Raw genomic sequence first — 20,110 nt, 5'->3', positions numbered from 1 at the left:
CGCATCCATGCAGTGACCTCTGCCCTTCCCCTTTCACCATCAGAACTCAGATAAAACCCCAATAAGCCTGCTAAACCTCAGCAGAGGTCTGATCTCTCTAGTAAACAGTAACACTCTTTGGGGAATTCCCTGGCAGTCCAGTGGTTAGGGTTCCAAGCTTCCACTACAGGGGTTGTGAGTTTGATCCCTGGTCAGGGAATTAAGGTCCCACATGCCACGTGGAGTGGCAAAAAAAAAAAAAAAAATTAACACTCTTTGTATGATGGTTTGGTATATAGTCAGTATACAGTTAATGCTGCTTGGACAAAAAAGGGATAAATACTTGAAAATCAGTGAAAAATTCCACCCTAAGAGGAAGCCACAGGCTTCCCTGGTGGCTCAGCGGTAAAGAATCCACTTGCACTGCAGGAGACCGAAAAGGCACAGGTTTAGTCCCTGGGTCAGGAAGATCACCTGGAGGAGGGCATGGCAACCCACTCCAGTATTCTTGCCTGGAGAACCTTATGGACAGAGGAGCCTGGTGGGGTACAGTCCATAGGGTTGCAAAGAGTCGGATACGACTAAAGCAACTGAGCACGCACGCATGCAAGAGAGACCCACAGTGGAAAGATGAGGAAAGAGCTTTGGATTGGGAGTTAGAAGACCCAGGTCATTCTGGCTGTCTCTAACCCCCTGAGTGACCCTGGAGCTGGTTGGGGCTCAGTTTCCTCATCTGTTAAATTTAAGTCTTATTTTTGTTACTGATCTTCTGGGGGAGGTGAGAGTTTCTTATGAAATAAAGGGTAAGAATGACACCCAGGGACATACCTGGTGGTCCAGTGGTTAAGAATCTGCCTCCCAATGCAGGGGACACAGGTTAAATCCCTGGTCCAGAAAGATTCCACATGTCGAGTGGCAGCTAAGTCCATGCACCATAGCTGCTGCCTGTGCTCAGCCATGAAGACCCAGCACGGCCAAAAAAAAAAAATCACCCTCAAGCAGAAGGCCCCCAGAAAATATCAAAGCCTCGCCCTACCTACCCACCCTTCTCTCTTTTTCCAGCCGCTGGCGGCTGCATCTCCTGCTCAGAAATGCTCTGCTCCTTCAAGGCCCATCTGAATCCCCGAGATCGGGTGAGTCCATGGATTCTTTTGTTGTTTTTCTTCAGTTGCTCAGTCGTGTCTGACTCTTTGCAACCCCGTGGACTGCAGCCCACCAGGGTTCCCTGTCCTTCACTATCTCCCAGAACTTGCTCAAACTCATGTTCATTAAGTGGGTGATGCCATCCAACCATCTCATCCTCTGCCACCCCCTATTCCTCCCGCCCTCAATCTTTCCCAGCATCAGGGTGTTTTCCAATGAATCGGCTCTTCGCATCAGGTGGCCAAAGTACTGGAATCTTTGGGGAAAGTGCATTTGAGGCATCCCAGGCACCCTTTGAAAAGTGTGAAGATTTGGAGTGAACTTAGGGGGCCCATCACAGGCTTCCCAACCTCCCAGAGTCAGTCTCTCATGTCTTGTCCTTGTCTCATCCTCTCCCCACCCCCTCCCTCAGCTGGGTACAACACCCCTCATCATCGCAGCTCAGATGTGTCACACGGATCTGTGCCGCCTCCTCCTGCAGCAAGGGGCTGCTGCAAATGACCAGGACCTTCAAGGCAGGTGAGCTTCTCCCCTCCCAGCCAGTTCACTGTGTGCTGTGTGACTTTGGGCAAGTCTCTTAACCTCTCTGGGTGTGAGATCTAGTGTGTCTTCCTCTCTCAACCCAGCCTGGGTGTTGAGGAGGGTGTGGAGGTTTGAATGTATCCTCGCCCCCTCAGCAGCCTCCTCTTCTGGTAGGACGGCCCTGATGCTGGCCTGTGAGGGAGCCAGCCCCGAAACAGTGGAGGTGCTGCTGCAGGGCGGGGCCCAGCCGGGCATCACAGATGCGCTGGGCCAGGATGCTGCTCACTACGGCACCCTGGCAGGGGACAAGCTCATCTTGCACCTCCTACAGGAGGCAGCCCAGCGCCCCTCACCACCCAGCGGTATGCAAACCCCACCTCGTAACAGTTTCAAACACCCCCTTCCCTCCACTAGGTAGTCTGTCGCCACCCCTTTCTCTCCCTTCCTCCTGTGGATAGTTTCAAGGTATCCCTGTTCATATTATAGGAGGTTTCGTTGCGCCCCTCACACTGCTCGGGGTAGTTTCAAGGCGCCCCAGAGCTTTTAGAGTAGTCTAGGGGTCAACTCTGTGTTCCTGGGGCATCTTGGAGCTTTGCTTTCCCTAAGAATTGGCCCTCCCAGTCGCCCTATTCTGGAGATGCTACTGTTCTCTCTTTTTGAGAGTTGCAAGGCCCCTCCTATGAGCATTCTGTCAAAATGGTTAGTTCCTACCTTAAAAGTCCTGATTCTGGGGGGGACTGGGAGATCCCTCAAGTTCCCTGGGCTAACAAATACCCTTCCTAGGGCTAGGAAGGGAGCCCCTAACGCAGTGCCTGACCCTGCTTCCCTCTCTCCCCTGCTCTCGCAGAGGATGATTCGGGCGAGGCATCATCTCAGGTACGGATCCCTAAGCAGTGAGTGAGTCCCACCCCCCACCCCCACACCCCCGTGCACACACTGCCTTTCCCCTTGACCCAAGCTCCCTGAGAAGAGAAGGAAGAGATGGACCCTTGACTTGGGGTTAATACTTTGAAGGACCTCTTTGGAAAAGTGCTACCTTTAGGGTGGACTTTCTGGGTGGCGCTAGTGGTAAAGAACCTGTCTGCCAATGCAGGAGATGTAAGAGGAGTGGGTTCAATCCCTGGGTTGGGAAGATTCCCCTGGAGGACGGCTTGGCAACCCACTCCAGTATTCTTGCCTGGAGAAATCCCATGGACAGAGGAGCCTGGCAGGCTGCAGTCCATAGGGTTGCAAAGAATCGGACACGACTGAAGTGACTTAGAACACACCTTTAGGGTGCGCTGCCACCAAGTGGCAGCAACATCCATAACATAAGCACCAGGACTCTGAGAATACTGGGGGCATGGGGCCAAATCATAGGGCTGGGGTGGGATGGTAGAGGGAACGAGATTGATAAGGGCTGGTGTGGTCAGGGAAGGAGGCAAGTCTGGCCTCTTTCTCAATCCTACAGGTTTTCAGCTCCACAGGGAAAGGATTGTAAACAGTAGGGTCTCACTGGGGAAAGTACCAGGGCACAAAAAGGGACAGAGGGTAAAGCATAAGATCTGGAACTCTCAGGGGACGTAGTCTTATCCCTTTTTATACTGGGATAAGTGAGGGCCAGAGAGAGGCAGGGATTCACTCAAGATCACCCAGGAAGTGAGGGCAGAGTTGGGGCTGGTGACAGACAGTGGGCTGTGTTGGTTTATTTGGGTGGGAGGCTGGCATGTCGCCCATATCCCCCATCTACCCCTACCCCCAGAATTCTGTGTCCAGCCATGACAAGCAAGGGGCCCCCAAGAAGCGGAAGGCACCTCAACCCCCCATCAATATCCCAATGCCGGTGAGAGATGCCCTGGCCGTGGGGAAGAGTTGGGAGGCTTGCCTCTAGGTAGCACGGGGAGAAAGTTCTGGCTCAGGTATGGGAGGACGCAGTCCTTGGGCCTCCTGTAAAGGTGGTGGGGTGGGGGGCACAGGATGACCAAGATGCCTACGAGGAGATCGTGCGGCTGCGACAGGAGAGGGGCCGTCTGCTACAGAAGATCCGGGGCCTAGAGCAGCACCAGGAACGAAGAAAGCAGGAGGTGGGGGGTAGCAGAGACATGGGCTGGGGCTAAGCCTGGGGTGGGTGCCATTCTATGGGGATACTCCCCTCCCTGCCTTCCCCCTCCTCCCTCTCTCCCCACCCACTCACTCTGCTCCAGCCACACAGGCCTCCTGGCTCTTCCTCCAACACACCAGGCCTGGTCCTGCCCCAGGGCCTTTGTACAAACTGTGCCCTCTGCCGGGAACACCTTCTGCCAGCTGTCCGTATGACTCCTTCTCGCCCCTCCTATAGGTCTTTGCTCAAATGCACCTCCCCTACCCAACTTATTTAAAATTGTAACATCCCCATTCACTTTTCAGTCCCCTTTGTTTTTATTCAAAGCACTGCTATTAGATATACTATATATTTCATTCATATTCACTCATTTGCCTGTGAACCCACAAGGGCAGGCTTGGTTGATGGTGCCTCACTCACCATAACTGCCTAATAAGTATTTATTGGATGAATGAATATTTGAGTGAGTGAGTGAATGAATAAATAAATGAGACAGGAGTTCCCTGGTGGTCCAGTGGTTAAGGCTCTGTGCCACTGCAGGGAGCATGGATTTGATCCCTGGTTGGGGAACTAAGATCCCAAATGCCACACTACACAACCAAAAATAATGATAATAAATGAATGCATGCATGAATGAATGAGTTAGTGGCTCCAAAGGGGTTCTGGCACAAAATAGGCCAGAGGACATCTGTGGCGGGGATGGACGGTCACTGAGCAGGAGTTGGGCTGGGGAGGCCCCCCAGCCCGGATCTAAGCCCAGTCCCCACTTCTTCTGTCAGCTGCCAGAGGCAGAGGCCAGCTCCCTCCACAGCCTGGAGAGACAGGTAGGGTGGAAGGTGGGAGGAAGTGGACCCCCAGCTACCTGGTGTTTTCTCCTGGAGGGCCACTGAGACCACCACTCCCTCCCTGCAGGTCCAAGAGCTACAGCAGCTGCTGGCCGAGAAGCAGGAGGAGAAGGAGAGCTTGGGCCGGGAGGTGGAGAGTTTGCAGAGCAGGCTGTCCCTTCTGGAGGTGGGCCCAATGGGGAGGAAGGCAGGGGTGGGGCCACCAGGAGGTGGGGTATTTCTTCTGCTGCAGCTGCACGATAACCACACTAATACAGATAGTCTCACACACGTGCAAACACAGAACAGACAAATGTACAAACATAATCACGTATAGACAACAAACACACGTACACATAATGAACACTTTCGGAAACCTGCAATCACCCATACTCATGTACGTACAGAGACGGACAACAACATTTATGTATATGTGGTCTTACACATGCAACAGGCAAACACACAACAAACACATCTGTGGATATGTCATCTCACCCACACAACAAATACTTGGGCACACACAACAGATACTTCACATTCAATCACATACCTAGGCAACACATTCACAAATTCATGTATTCACACAAGTATTTCTCAAAATAAAGCAAACAGATACAGGTACACAGTCATACACACATATACACAAATACAAAACAGTCACACACCACAGACTACAAGTGCAAAATCACACACACTCACAGGAACTCACACAGAAGAGGCTGGGGCCGCTGTGCACGCCCCACAGGGGCACACACGTGTGCACATGCATGCTCACTGCAGACCTACAAACCCTGAGCCACTGTTGCAGGGACTTGCACCCAGGCAGACACATGTGGCCCCACACAGAATCCCAGACACACCCTTTCAAGGATGCACTGCCATCCCTCCCTTGGCCCCATGTACCAGGCAGCATATACAACCCTCGCTATTGGGTTATGATCACACACTCACGGGGGAGACATGGGGGCTGGAGGGAGGGCAGGACCTCAAGCTGAATCCTGCGCCCCCCAGAACGAGCGGGAGAACACCAGCTATGATGTGGCCACCCTGCAGGATGAGGAGGGTGAGCTACCTGAATTCCCAGGTGAGACCCCACCTGCCTTCCCCCTGCCCACCCCCACCCCCCACCACGTCTGGGGCCCCAGGAGTCACAGCTGTAACCCACAGGCATGGAGAGAGGTTGAAGTTGGGAGGGAGCCTAGCCGACACTCACAGTTTATGCCATTCCTAGAAGCATGCCTGCCCTGGGGGCCCTGACCCACAGCTCCAGACCCCCAACTCCCATTCCTTGTGGCTGGAACTCTGGGGCCTGAATCTGTGTCCCCTGCCAGGGGCTGAGGTGCTGCTCTCCAAGCAGCTAAGCCCGTCGGCCCAGGAGCTCTTGGCTTCGCTGCAGGAGCAGGTGGCCATGCTTACCAGACAGAACCAGGAGCTGATGGAGAAAGTCCAGGTGGGGAAACCAGGAGCTGATGGAGGTTTCCGGGGGGGAGGGGTGCAGGTGGCCATGCTTACCAGACAGAACCAGGAGCTGATGGAGAAAGTCCAGGTGGGGAAACCAGGAGCTGATGGAGGTTTCCGGGGGGGGAGGGGTGGGGGCAAGTCTGAGGAGCCAAGGGGCTATTTCCCAGGGGTTTGGGTGGGCACGTGGCTAGGTCTGTGGACAGGGAAAGTGGTGTGGCTGCCCTGTGCCCCACCATGCCCACCACGGCCACTTCCACTCTTGCTCGGTTCCCCTGTCCCCACCAGATCCTGGAGCACTTCGAGAAGGACGAGATGGAGGCAGATGGTCCGGCCGAGGTCATTCCTCTGGAGCTCTATGACGCTCTCCAGGCTGAGTTTGACCAGCTCCGCAGGCAGCATGCCAAAGCCCTGCAGGCACTGGAGCAGCAGGAAGCCCGGGAGGCCCTCGCAGAAGAGGAGGCAGCCTCTAGGGAGGGCAAAGGTCTGGGAACCAAGACCTCCAGAAATGGGCCAGTGGAAATAGAGCTTAACGGCACTGCAGCTCCGGAAACCAGAGTGAATGGAGTCGAGACCACAGACGAGGAGGCTGCAGGAGTAGAAACCACGGAAGCCTTGTCACAGAGCTTGGAAGTGGTGTCCACGATGGCCGAGGCCACAGTAACAAAGCCCACAGACACGGAGGCCTCAGAAACAGAGGGCGTGGGAGCCCAGCCCTTGGAAACAAAGGCCACGGGAGCTGAGGTTACAGAAATGAAAACTCTAGAAAGAGGAGGAAACCCAGAACCAAAGGCCACAAGAGCAGAGACCACCAGTATGAAAACAGAAGAGCCAGAAATGAAGCCCAATGGCGTAAGTGCAGTGGAAGAAGAGCTCACAGGCACAGAAGCCATGGGAGTGGAGCTCATGATTCCGAGGGCCCTCACAGGCCCCATCTTGCACCCGGGTGCTGCGGAGGCCTCAGAAAAGCTGCAGACAGAGCTAGAGACCAGGATCCGCAGCTTGGAGGAGGCGCTCAGGCAGCGGGAGCGGGAGGCGGCGGCTGAGCTGGAGGCGGCCCATGGCAAGTGCGAGGCCGCGGAGGCCGAGGCTGGCCGCCTGCGGGAGCGGGTGCGGGAGGCTGAGGGCGGCCGGGCTAGCGGGGTCAGAGATGGGGACACAGGCCAGCTGCGGGCCGCCCTGGAACAAGCCCGCGAGGACCTCCGGGACCGGGACTGCCGTCTCCGGGAGCTGGAGGCGGCCTCGGCCCGGCTGGATGAGGCCCGGGCCGGCCGGCTGCTGGCCGAGGAGGAAGCCCGGGGCCTGCGAGCAGAGCTGGCCCGGCGGGAGGAGGCGCGGCTAGAGCTGAGCCGGGAGCTGGAGGCGCTGCGGGAGCAGCTGGTCGCGGCCACAGCCACAGGGGAGCAGCAGCGGGCCGCGGCCGCTGAGCTGGGCCAGGCGAGGGACGCGGCCGAGGCCCGGGCCGCAGAGCTCTCCGCGGCCTGCGAGGAGGCCCGGCAGGGCCTGGCAGAGCTGCGGGAGGCCTCCGAGGCGCTCCGTCAGTCGGCCGTGCCGGCCTCCGAGCACCACCGGCTGCAGGAAGAGGCCCTGGAGCTGCGGGGCCGGGCGGCCTGCCTGGAGCAGGAGGTGGTGGCCACGGGCAAGGAGGCCGCCCAGCTGCGCGCAGAGCTGGAGCGCGAGCGGGTGGGCAGCATGGCCCGCCTGGAGCATGAGCGCATCGTGGGCGCCCTGCAGGCCGACGTGGCCCGGTTGCAAGGGCAGCTGGAGGAGCTGGGGCGACGCCACGAGAAGACCAGCGCCGAGGTCTTCCAGGTGAGTGTGGGGGAATCCCCACTGGGCACACTGGGCAGCTGCTTGGTGGTCTGTTTGGATCCCACAGCCAGGCGAGGTTTCGACCCCACTGGTTTCAGTCTAGCAGAAACTTGACCGTGCTGGTAGGCCTTTAACCCTGCAGCCATTCTGACCTCCCCGGTGTTTGAACAGGTGTTTTCTGTTTTTAAAACATTTTGTCTATTTGACCCCCCATTTGTTTTCCAATGGTTAGCAGGTTTTGAGATCTGTTTGTTAAACCTCTGCATATCCCAAGATCGGGAAGATATTTTTAAACATTCATCTTTTGAAGTATCCTTGATTTACAATGCTGTGTTGGTTTCCGCTGCGCAGCCAAGTGGCTCAGTCGTGCGTATGTGTATTCTTTTTCGTATTCTTTTCCATTATGGTTTCTCACAGGCTATTGAATATAGTTCCTTGTGCTATAGGATAGGACCTTGTTGTTTATGGTGAAGTTTCATTTTGTTTGTTTTGGGTTTTATTTGTTTGTTTTTCTGCACCCTGGGCCATGTGGGATCTTGGTTCTCTGGCCAGGGATTGAACCCAGGTCCCCCTGTGTGGAAGCTTGGACTCTTAAACCACTAGACTGCCAGGGAAGTCCCAGTGAAAATGTTTTTATGTGCCTTCTTCAGCATCTCTTTATTTTAATTTCCCAACCACATTTATACTGTGTTTCTAACTGTGGGTGTGGTGTGAGGTAGGAATTAATATTCACTCATCTTTTGGTAAGCAGTGAACTGGGCTTTTTACTCTGATATTTTTTCCTTTATTCATTTTCTCTGTTGGTCAAACTGACCCTGTTTTGTTTTGTTTAGCCAGCTGTTTTGAGATTGTCATTTTATCTTAGATCATTTTTGATGCTTCAACCCCCAAATAGGAGTATGTTTTGTATAAGGAGTGTTGATCCAATTATTTTGAACCCAGTAGATTTTTATGCTGATTTTCTTTCAAACCAAGGGACTATCTTTCGGGCCCTGAAGGTGTATCTTTTGACTCTGTCTCTTTCCTTAAACATACACAGACACAAACCAAACCAAATTAAAGAAAACAGCAATTTTTTTTTAAACAAATGTGGGAATAAAAAGCCATACTTATTGTCATCAGGAAGGCATTTTTCTCTCCATATGTCTGCTTACTCATCTGTGTAAGTGAAGTGAAGTGAAGTCTCTCAGTCGTGCCCGACTCTTTGCGACCCCATGGACAGTAGCCTGCACCAAGCTCCTCTGTCCATGGGGTTTTCAAGGCAAGAGTACTGGAGTGGGTTGCCATTGCCTTCTCCAATCTGTGTAATGGAGCTGCTGAGAATTCTTAGTCCTCACATGAAAATTAAATGGTTTAATTTCTGTAAAATACTTAGGACAGTGATGGTACAAATGATAAATAATTGCAGCCAGGATTATTTTTTTCCAATAATATACTCTTTTGGTTTTTTTTTTTTTTTTTGGCTGTGCCACTTGCCGGGATCTTAGTTCCCCAATGAGGGCTCAAACCCAGGCCCCCTGCTTTGGAAGCACAGAGTCCTAACCACTGGACTGCCAGGGAATTTCCAAGAACATGCTGTTTTAAACCAGTAAAGTTTGATCTATTTCTTAGAATTCATGATCCAACTTTAAGTATGCCCATCTTCATACTTATTTTCCAAATTTTACGTTCTCTCTTGACTACTTATTTTGGGGGTAAAATGATTTGAACTTAGTTTTTCTGTTTTGTTTTTCAATTGTTAATGTGTAGCCAGTATGTACTAAGTGAAACATCTAATTGTTATCTATTTTTCCTGGAGTTTTATTTCTATAAAGCCCAGTGATCCACCCAGGCTCAATTTTTGCAAATCTAACACTGTTCCAACCTTGATATTTTTGTAAAAAATGCAGTCACAATTTTTGGACATTTGTTGACTTTTCATCCAGATTCTTCTGTTTTTCCTTCATTTTTGTAAGAAATCTACACACTTTCACACCTTCCCACTGGCAGAGAACAGAATGTTAGTTATGATGTAATAAAAATAATAACAATAACATTCATTATATAATTTTAATAATAATAGTGACAACAACGTCACAAACTCAAGCACAACACTTACTCTGTACCACCCGCTGTTCTAAGTGTCTTCTATGTATTTGCTCGTTTTATCCTCACAACCACCCTGTGACATGGGGATTTTTATTATCCTCCTTTTATATATGAGCAGGTTGAGGCACAGAGAGCTCGTGTCACTTGTCTAAGGACTCACAGCTTGGCAGAGTCAGAATGTTTCTAGTGCCTACAGGAATCCAGGGCCCCTGAACCAAATTCCTTGACATCAAATGGCCTTGAATGTCCCAAGATTGCAATGGAAGGGTAGGATCATTTTGGTCCAGGCTTCTTTGGGGTCCAAATGTCCTCACAGTCACACGGGGGCTTGGGCTGCAGGTGCAGCGGGAGGCACTGTTCATGAAGAGTGAGCGACATGCAGCTGAAGCCCAGTTGGCCACGGCTGAGCAGCAGCTGCGGGGGCTGCGAACTGAGGCTGAGCGGGCACGCCAGGCCCAGAGCCGTGCCCAGGAGGCCCTGGAGAAGGCCAAGGAGAAGGACAAGAAGGTGGGTTCCCTTTCCTTGTGCTCCACCGGGAGGTCCCCCACTCAACAGACATTGGAAGGAATCTAAGAATGTCCCAGCTGAATGGGTTTTGGGAATTTTCCAGATGAGCAAACAGGCTCCCAGAGGTGAACTGAGTGGCTCAGAGTCACACAGCACGTTCTGAGACAGTGGACGAGACCCCCAGGTGCTTTTGCACACAGAGTCACCCGGCTACAACTTGCTGTGTGTCCCTGGGCAAGTCACGTGACCTCTCTGAGCCCCAGTTTCTACCTTTGTAAACTGAAGACAAAGTTGTGATAAGGATTATGGTTTATTTATAGCAGGGTCCTTCCCTCTCAGCACTAGTGACATTTAGGGATGGGCCATTCTTCTTGAAAAATATTTATTTGGCTGCACCAGGTCTTAGTTGCTGCACACAAGATCTTCGATTTTCATTACTGCATGTGGGATTTGGTTGCAGAATGTGGGCTCTAATTCCCTGACCTGGGATCGAAACCAGGCCCCCAGCATTGGGAACTCGGAGACTTACCTGCTGGACCGCCAAGGAAGTCCCAGGGGCTAGGTCATTCTCTGTGGGGGACCATTCTGGGTGTTGTAGGGTATGGAGCAGCATCCCGGGTCCCTGCCCACCTGGTACAAGGAGAGCCCCCAGTCCTGACAAACAGATGCCTCCAGATATCACCTGGCATCCCCTGGAAATAGGATCATCCCTGATTGAGAACCTCTGATCCACGGAAATAACAACAAAGCCCAGCATGCATTGAGTGCCTGCTGTTTGCCATCACAGCTTAAAATTATTCTCTGTTCAGAGTCACAGCAACCTACAAAGTTGAGAACGATGGTTCTCCTTACCTTACAGATGAGGAACCTGAGATTTCGAGTGGTTAGGTCATATTCCCAAGATCTCCCACTAGGCAAGGGGAGAGAAAGACCCAAACCCTGGCCCAAGTAACCCAGCCCCACCAGGATGGGCTGCTTTTGTCCCCCTTGTTCTGTCTGTCTCCACTTTCACCTTCTGGAGACTCCCAAGATCTGTACACTTTTTCTGCAGAGGGCCAGATGGTCACTGATTTTGGCCCGGCCTTGCCACAATACTCAGCTCTGCCACTGAAGAAGGGCCATAGACTTGACAGCGAATGGGTGTGGGCACATATAAATAAAAATTTACATATGACCATGGAGTTGTGAATTTGGTATAATTTTCATGTATCAGAAAATATCATTCTTCTTTTGATTTCCTCCCCCTGCCCTGATGATTTTTTTAAAATATTTATTTATTGGGCTTTCCTGGTGGCTCAGACAGTAAAGAATCTGCCTACAATGTAGGAGACCTGGGCTTGATCCCTGGGTCAGGAAGATCATCTGGAGGAGGCAATGGCAACCCACTCCAGTTTTCTTGCCTGGAGAATTCCATGGACAGAAGAGCCTGTTAGGCTACAGTCCATGGGGTCACATGACTGAGCGACTGAGCACGTTTATTTATTTGGCTGTGCCTGGTCTTAGGTGTGTCACCAGGGATCATTGATCTTGCAGTGTGCAGCTTCGGTTGTGGCATGTCGCAGCATGTCAGATCTAGTTCCCCAACCAGAGATGGAACCCCGGCCCCCTGCACTGGGAGCACAGATTCTTAGCCTCTAGACCACCTTCTCAGAGAAGGCAATGGCACCCCACTCCAGTACTCTTGCCTGGAAAATCCCATGGATGGAGGAGCCTGGTAGGCTGTGGTCCATGGGGTCGCTAAGAGAGCGACTTCACTTTCAGTTTTCACTTTCACGCATTGGAGAAGGAAATGGAAACCCACTCCAGTGTTCTTGCCTGGAGAATCTCAGGGGCGGGGGAGTCTAGTGGGCTGATGTCTATGGGATCGCACAGAGTCGGACACGACTGAAGTGACTTAGCAGCAGCAGCAGACCACCTTCTGACGATTTAACATGTGGAAACCATTCTTAGCTAATGGGCTGGACTAAGCCTGCAGGGAGGCTTCTGTGAAGTCCAAGGCTCTTCCTGCTGCCCAGGAGAGGTCCCCAAGTCCCCACCCCAGGCTCAGGTGCCAGCTGACTCTCCCGCCCTCACTCCAGATCACGGAGCTCTCCAAGGAGGTCTTCAGTCTTAAGGAGGCACTGAAGGACCAGCCGGGGGCCCCAGACTCCTTGGAGGTGGAAGCCCTCCGTGGCCAGGTGAAGGCTCTGCGGGAGCAGCTAGAGGTGAGCCTCGCCTGCCCGTTGGGCACAAGGTCCCTGGAGGGTGACGGGCAGGCAGGCAGTGCACATGGAGGAAAATAGTTCAGTATTTTAGCAAGCAGCACTGCCATGCTGTTGCGTGCCATCAAAACAGGGACTCAGGGTGCAAAGGGGGCTTTTTGGCATAGCCTGGAGGGGGTCCTGCTTCTCTGAGCTCCCCTCCCCTACACTCACAGGAGGCTGCCAGGGAGCACAGTGCAGTGGTGGCCTTGTACAGGAGCCACCTCCTCTACGCCATTCAGGTGAGTCTCCCTGGCTTTGGGGGCACCACTGCTGCCCTCTGGGCCTTAGTTTCCCTATCTGTACAAGGGGAGGCTGGTGGAGGGAAGAGGAGCAAGGGGCAGGGAGGGAGGAGGATGAAGAAACTGGGTGGGGGGGTGGGAGAGAGTGCCCAGGCTCCCTCCGCTTCCACCCTCCCCACTCCTCAGGGTCAGATGGATGAAGACGTGCAGCGAATTCTGAGTCAGATTCTGCAGATGCAAAGGCTCCAGGCCCAGGGCCGCTGAGAGCAGAGTACTGCCCTCTGCCCCCCAGGCCTCTCACGGGGGCTTCGGGACTCATGCGTTGACCTTCCGCACTTGGAGACCAGCCTGGGCCCCTTCCACACTTCCCTCACTGCCTCCACCAGCCCCACTGGTCCCTGCGTGCACTGGGCAGTCTAGACCCCCGCCTTGACCACAACCCCTCCTGGGACCGGGGAATTTGAGTCCTCTCCCCGACATCCGGTCCCAAACGCTACACCAGGAATAAAAGCTCATGGAGCAGAGCAGAGAATGAAAGTGTCATGTGGCCTGATTGCTGGGCCCCACTGCAAGTAGGGGAGGGAGTGGCCCAGAGCAGGGATTAGGGATTAGGGTGAGGAGAGTGAGGCAGGACTCAGTCCCCAAGATGGACACTGTGCTGTGCTGTGCTAAGTAGCTGCAGTTGTGGCCAGCATTGGAAGCTCAGAACCCTAAACACTGGCCCACCAGGGAAGTCCCCTAGTTACTGCAGTATTTTGAAAAGTCAGAATGGGTGCCCCAGAGTTCATGGTGAACAAAATATCCAAGTGTTAAGTGAAGACAGAATCAGATCATACACCTTACTTCACTGTTCTCACATGAAACCCGTTCCTGGTGGGACGGTCCCCAGAGGGTCCCACCCTCGCCTCCCTGCTCCTGGGCTAACCTTCTGAAATCCCCTGGGGGTTCTTGGCTCTTTCCAGCTCAAGCAGGGAGGTGGCCCTGTGTCCAGCCTGTCCCCGGGGTTCCACGGCACCCAGCAGTCATTTTGCCTCTCCCCGGGCATCCCAGGTCCTCGGAGAATGTCCTCAGTGGGGGATGTCCGCCCAAAAACCTGGGTGTCTGCCTCTCTGTGGCCTGGAGCATGGAGTGCAGCTGGCGGGGGGAGGGGTCCCCATCTCAGTGGTTGATGAGTGATCCAACATCACCCGGGTCTGTCAGTCTGTCTTGCTTAGTGCCCCCCCGCATCCCGCCTCTCTGTTGTCTCTCTCGCTGTCATTACCACCCTCCCCGGGGGCTCCCCCTCCTTGCTGAAGCCGGAAGGAAGGCTCTGCTGGGAAAGGCCATGGGGTCACCACTTCTCCCTTTTGTGGCCTCCTCTGCCCCCACTTTCGGGGCCTTCCGCACCAGAAACTGGGGGTGGCCGGAGAAGGGACTGGGGGCTCCTCCTCCAGGGCCCCAGGAACTGGGCGGTGAGTCAGACAGGGAAGGGGAAGTAGGGGGCCTCCAAAGGGGGCTGGGCTTTCCCCTGGGTGGGACCCGAGTCCCCTGCCTCCCTGAGGGTGCTCCTGGTCCCAGCCCCTGAGAGCAGAGCCTGCCGGAGCCATGGCCCTGAGACTCGTCCTGGCTTTTGCCGTCAGCCTCTGGCTGGGCTGCTCATTCTGTCGCGAGAGAGAAGGTATGTGTGGACCCCAGGGGTTGGAGGGAGTCCTGGCAGAGAGACACTGTCTGAGGACTGGATTGGTATGCCGCCATGGAATATTCTGGGTGGGCTGAGAGCCCACATGCCTTCTGTATGCCCACTTGCGGGAGAGAGTTACCATCCCATTGCATAGATGGGGGAAACTGAGGCACAAAGAGGCAAGACCTACCCCAAGGGGACCAGGAAGCGGCAGCCACAGCCTGGAGGGAGGGAGGCTGGGAGAGAGAGACATTTTAACTGTATTCATTCACTTCATGTGATTCAAAACAAAACTATCACAAAGAGGGAGTTTAGGAAAGCATCTCTCTCCCACCAGAAGTCCCTACCACCCCCAGGTCCCCTCTGTGACTCCTTCAACCTCAGTTTTCCCATCTGGAAAATGGGCTAATAGTTCCTGCCTTGGCAGGTTGTATCAAGGGATGGGAGATGATGTGAATGCCTTTCATTCATGTACTCATTCATTCTACAAACCTTTATTAGGCACCTGCTGTGTGCCCAGCACTGACTGGTAGCAAGATGGGGGCTGGTGAGCCACAGCAAGGCTTTGACAGTTCCAGTGGATGAGAAGCTCACACTCTCCCTCTCTCTCCAGGCCACCCAGTAGCTTCCTCCCAGCCCAGGGTGCGGTGCCAGGCCTCCAGGTACCCGGTCGCCGTGGACTGCTCCTGGACCCTGCCGCCCACTCCTCCGAACTCCACCAGGCCGACATCATTCATTGCCACCTACAGGTCAGACAGCCTGGAGGGCTTCATGGGGACTAAAACTGGGCTGACCCCTAGGATCAGGGTAGCTGAACACTTAGCGAGAACCTGAAACACTCAAAATTCTAGAGCAGCACCAACCCTTAGAAATATACTCCCTAGAATACATATTGTCAGCCATGTATGGAGGGTAAAATTTCCTAGAAGCCCTATTTGAAAAATTTAAAAACAAAATGGTGATACTGGTTTTAGTATTTTATTTAAATAATATTCAAATATTCCAAAGATGTACCATTTAATATGATTGAATATAATGTGCTTTAACATGCTTATATAGAGTTCATATATTTAAATTTATACTAATATGCACATTCAGTCACTCAGTCATATCTGAGTTTTTGCAACCCCATGGACTGTAGCCTGCCAGGCTCCTGTGTCCATGGGATTTTCCAGCCAAGAATAATGGAGTGGGTTGCCATTTCCTTCTCCATTTATACTAAAAATTTATACTAGAAATTGATTTATTATCATGAATAGGATTGCTCAAAGTATTGTTTCAACATGTCATCAAAACTTTAAAAATTAATGAGATACTGTACATTCAGTCCTGTTATACTAAGTCATGGAAATTCCATTGATGCTTTATGTATATATATCACATTTCAATTCAGATGCTAAATGTTCACTGGAAAATATTGATCTCTAATTAGATTTTATAACATTTGTGTTTGGGAAAGTAGATTCATACACCTGAGTTGTTCTGAGAAACTTTCTCAAGCTTTCTGATAACTAGAAACTTCATGTAGATTAGAAAGAAAGCAGAAAGTGTTAGTCACTCAGTTGTAGCCGACTCTTTGTGACCCCAGGAACTGCAGCCCTCCAAGCTCCTCTATCCATGGCATTTCCCAGGCAAGAAAACTGGAGTGGGTTATCATTTCCTTCTCCAGGAGGTCCTCCCTACCCAGCAGTAAAACACAGGTCTCCTGCATAGTAGGCAGATTCTTTATCATCCGAGCCACCAGGAAACACTCAGGTAGATTAGATAAAATAGAAGCCCCACTCGGTTGCACTGGCTGCACTTCGCATCCACACTGCAGAGGCAGAACGTTTTGGACGCTGTGGAAGGTTCTGTGGGTGGTGTTGAACTCCAGTCTCTAGAGTCTGAAATCTAAGGGTGCCAGAACTCAAGAGAATTGGAATCATTATTCCAGACTCCAGAATCTGTGAACCATAGACCTGGGAATGTTGGCATTCTAAGGCTGGAATGTTGACAATCTAGAAAGCTTTACAGCCTAGACCCTAGCACCTTCCAGTGGGGTATTCCCTCCGACCCTGGGTCACCCAAGTTCTGTGATGTTGGGTTGAGGGACCGCCTAGGATCACACAGCCAAGACCGGGACCTACTGTCCTCACGTGGGATCAGGGCACAGGTGGGCCAGCAGGAAGTGGTAGGATCCTCACAGCACCCCTTCTATGTACAGGCTTGGCGTGGCAGCTCATGGGGAAAGCTGGCCCTGCCTCCAGCAGACACCGGAAGCCACCAGCTGTGTCATCCCCGACGTCCAGATGTTCTCCATGGTGCCCTATGTGCTCAACATCACAGCTGTCCACCCCGGCGGTGTCAGCAGCAGCTTCGTGCCCTTTGTCCCAGAGCACATCAGTGAGTAGGGGTCGAGGTGGGGGTGTGGAGGGCCCCCCACCTTCCTCCTACTCCTCCCCCACAACAGGCTCACCTCCCTCCTGTCAGGATGAGATCCTGTCTATCCATACGGATTCGGTGGGATCCACTTTCACAGTTGACCAAGAATCAGCCCACTTCTCCCCCCTCCGGAGCCCCTGCTTGGTCCAGCCTTCATCATCGCCCACCTGGACCGCGCGGCCGATCTCGGTCCTTCCCTCGCTCCTGCCCTCACATCCATCTGTGCTTCCTGAGGCAGCCACGAGAGGGCACCTGTGAGCACTACAGTCAGGTCCCATCGTTGCACTGCTCACAGCCCTCCAGGGCTCCCACCTTCCTGCGGGTGAAAGCCCGAGTCCTTCTCATGGCCCACAGTGCCCTGCACGGCCTTCCCCATCCCCTCCCTGTCCTTCCCTCCTCCCCCTCTCCCCTTTGCTCACTCTGCTCCAGCCACACGGGCCTCCTCACTGTTCCTCCAGCATGTCAGGCACAGTCCTGCCCCAGGGCTCTTGCACATGCTGTGCCCTCTGTGTAGACGGCTCTTCCTCCCTAGATCTGCATTTACTCCCTCACCTCCTATAGGTCTCAACTCAGATGTCATCTCCTCAGTGAATCCTCCCCTGAGCACTTTTTTTTTTTAATTGCAAACCATCACACATTGTTAGTGGTTGCTAGAAAACAGTCTGGCAGACCCTCAAAGATTTAAAGATAAATTACTGAGTAATCCAGAAATTTCAGTCCTTAGGTATATATCTAAAAGATATGAAAGCACAAAAACTTGTACGTGAATGTTCATAGCAGCATTATCCGTAAAGCAGAAGCAACACAAATGCTCATTAACTGATGAATGGATTCTCAAAATGTGTCCATCTACACCCTGGAATATTATTCAGCCATAAAAAGCAAAGAAGCCCAGACACTCACTACCATGTGGACGGACCCTGAGAACACGATGCTCAGTGAGAGAAGCAGACACGGAAGGACACACAGGTGTGATTCCACTGATGGGAAACGTGCAGAGCAGGCCGATCCAGAGACACAGGGAGTGGGTTCCTGGTTGTCAGGGTCTAGGGAGTGAGGAATGGAGGGTGACTGCTAATATGGACAGAGTTTCTTTGAGGGGTGATGGAATGTTCTGGGTTAAACAGTGGTGATGGTCACACAACACTCTGAATATATGAAAACGACAACCGTACACTTTAAAAGAGTGAGTTCTCTGGTGTGTAAATTGTGTCTCAAAGAATATTGCAGCCCACTCCCCTCCCTGCACTCCTGAACTCTCTTCCTTCCCCTTTATGACCTTCAGATTTGCCTCTTGTCTGTTGTCTTCTGCCTGAAGGGACTGGGCTCCAAGAGGACAGGGCTACTGTGTCCCAATGTCCAGAACATCGCCGTGCACTCAATAATATTTATCATTTGGTTGAATGAATGAATGAATGTCCCCTCTGCTGACCCTGCCTCCTGCTTGTCCATCAGTCAAACCGGATCCTCCAGAAGGCGTGTGCCTGAGCCCCCTCCCTGGGCAGCGGCTGTGGGTGCAATGGGAGCCCCCCCGGACCTGGCCCTTCCCAGAGATCTTCTCCCTCAAGTACCGGATCCGCTACAAGCGTCATGGGGCTGCTCGCTTCCGTCAGGTGAGGACGAGGGTGGTGGTTCTTGGATAGAGGGAAGAGGATGTGTAAATGTGCACTGGGGTCTTGGTCACAGCTTAGGGTGCTGGTGTGTGACATAAAGGCAGCCCAGGGACTTCCCTGGTGATCCAGTCGCTAAGACTCTGAGCTCTCAATGCAGGGGGCCCAGGGTTCAATCCCTGGTCAGGGAACTAGATCCCACATGCTGCAATTAAGAGTTTGCATGCTCTAACTAAGATTCAGCACAGCCAAAATAAATAAATATTTCTTTGAAAAGGCAGCCCAACAGTTCCACTCCTGAGCATCCACCTGAAAAAATTAAAAACAGGATCTTGAACAAATACTTGTACATGAATGTTCACAGCAGCATTACTCACAATGGCATAAGGAGGAGACAATGTCAGGGCCCTCAACAGATGATGGGTCCACAATGTGTGGTCCGTCCCCTCATGGGAACATTACTCAGCTGTGAACAGGAGTGAGTGATGGATAAAGGGATTAGTGGGGGTGTGCACACAGGGTGGGTTGGTTTGTATATGAAAAGCATGCTCCTGGTTGACCAAGAACTGCCTGACCCTGGAGGGGTAGTCTTTCTCTGCTCAGCAAGATGTTGAAGGTGGCCAAAGGCGTGCAGGGGGCCGCAGAGGGCATGCTGCTTCGAATGGACATCGGTGCCTGAGTCCCAGGGCAACAGCCTGGGGGGGGACAGAAGGCTTGATCAGAGTATCCTCATTCCCACTGACCCAGCCTTGCTTCTGCTCTCAGGTGGGGCCAATTGAAGCCACATCCTTCACCCTCAAGGCTGTGAGGCCTCAAGCCAAGTACTGCATCCAGGTGGCCGCTCAGGACCTCACCGACTACGGGGAATGGAGTGCCTGGAGTCTCCCTGCTGCTGCCTCCATGACCCTGGGCAAGTAGCAGGGGCTCCCCACACCCCTGAAGAGGGGCCATGCCCTTGACATCCACCTAAGGGTGAATGGGACCTATCCAGCCTGGGTTCTCCACTGTCTGCTGGGCAATCTTGGACAAGTGACTTTGCCTCTCTGAGCCTCAGTTTGTCAATCTGTGAAATGGGAATGTGTTCCCTCCTGCCTTTGACAGAGTGCAATGCTTTGAGAACTGTGAATATGAGATTTTTTAATTAATTAGAAAGGATCATGGGAGGGAGGTTCAGGATTGGGAACACGTGTACACTCGTGGCGGATTCATGTTGATCTATGGCAAAACCAATACAATATTGTAAAGTACTTAGCCTCTAATTAAATAAATTTAAATTAAAAAAAAAAAAGGAAAGGATCAGTGTCACTGGAATTGGGACTCTTCCTTCCTTCAACAGATCCACATGAGCCCCAGGGAGGAGAAACAGATCAGGACACACACACACTGAGTCCCCACTCCCACACGTGGGATCAGGGCGGGACCAGAGGAAGAAACGGGGCTGGGGGAGGCAGAGTAGGGGTGATGTGGGTGCTGCCTGGGATGGAATGATGGGACCTGTTGAGTTCAGCAGTTTGCTTCACACAC

The 20,110-nt window shown here is 52.7% G+C and overlaps 2 protein-coding genes across 7 annotated transcripts in view; both read left to right on the top strand.

Annotated features, from left to right (window-relative positions):
• Positions 1–13,432, top strand: part of ANKRD24 (ankyrin repeat domain 24) — a 36,103-nt gene extending 22,671 nt beyond the window's left edge. For 4 of the 6 annotated variants that reach the window (XM_070793091.1, XM_070793095.1, XM_070793093.1 and 1 more), the window contains 15 exons: positions 1,042–1,112; positions 1,535–1,641; positions 1,819–2,006; positions 2,492–2,520; positions 3,386–3,466; positions 3,600–3,707; positions 4,504–4,548; positions 4,637–4,735; positions 5,560–5,632; positions 5,880–5,998; positions 6,295–7,818; positions 10,246–10,413; positions 12,492–12,617; positions 12,830–12,895; positions 13,082–13,432. In XM_070793091.1, coding sequence (XP_070649192.1) covers positions 1,042–1,112; positions 1,535–1,641; positions 1,819–2,006; positions 2,492–2,520; positions 3,386–3,466; positions 3,600–3,707; positions 4,504–4,548; positions 4,637–4,735; positions 5,560–5,632; positions 5,880–5,998; positions 6,295–7,818; positions 10,246–10,413; positions 12,492–12,617; positions 12,830–12,895; positions 13,082–13,159 — 2,882 coding nt within the window. In that variant the 3' untranslated portion in view covers positions 13,160–13,432. The remainder of the gene's footprint in view (positions 1–1,041; positions 1,113–1,534; positions 1,642–1,818; positions 2,007–2,491; positions 2,521–3,385; positions 3,467–3,599; positions 3,708–4,503; positions 4,549–4,636; positions 4,736–5,559; positions 5,633–5,879; positions 5,999–6,294; positions 7,819–10,245; positions 10,414–12,491; positions 12,618–12,829; positions 12,896–13,081) is intronic. The other 2 variants (XM_070793092.1, XM_070793094.1) reach the window with 2 other exon arrangements.
• A 677-nt stretch (positions 13,433–14,109) lies between these two features.
• Positions 14,110–19,882, top strand: EBI3 (Epstein-Barr virus induced 3). The gene is made up of 6 exons (XM_019964446.2): positions 14,110–14,346; positions 14,453–14,552; positions 15,169–15,304; positions 16,759–16,937; positions 18,432–18,589; positions 19,352–19,882. Exons 2-6 carry the CDS (start codon positions 14,480–14,482, stop codon positions 19,502–19,504), a joined length of 699 nt encoding a protein of 232 aa, XP_019820005.1. The 5' UTR covers positions 14,110–14,346; positions 14,453–14,479; the 3' UTR covers positions 19,505–19,882.
• The last annotated feature ends 228 nt before the right edge of the window (positions 19,883–20,110 follow it).

Source organism: Bos indicus, chromosome 7 (genome assembly GCF_029378745.1).
Source record: "Bos indicus isolate NIAB-ARS_2022 breed Sahiwal x Tharparkar chromosome 7, NIAB-ARS_B.indTharparkar_mat_pri_1.0, whole genome shotgun sequence".
Classification (NCBI taxonomy): domain Eukaryota; kingdom Metazoa; phylum Chordata; class Mammalia; order Artiodactyla; family Bovidae; genus Bos; species Bos indicus.
The sequence above is the reverse complement of the archived record's forward strand: the minus strand, read 5'-3'. Positions and strand labels throughout refer to the sequence as shown.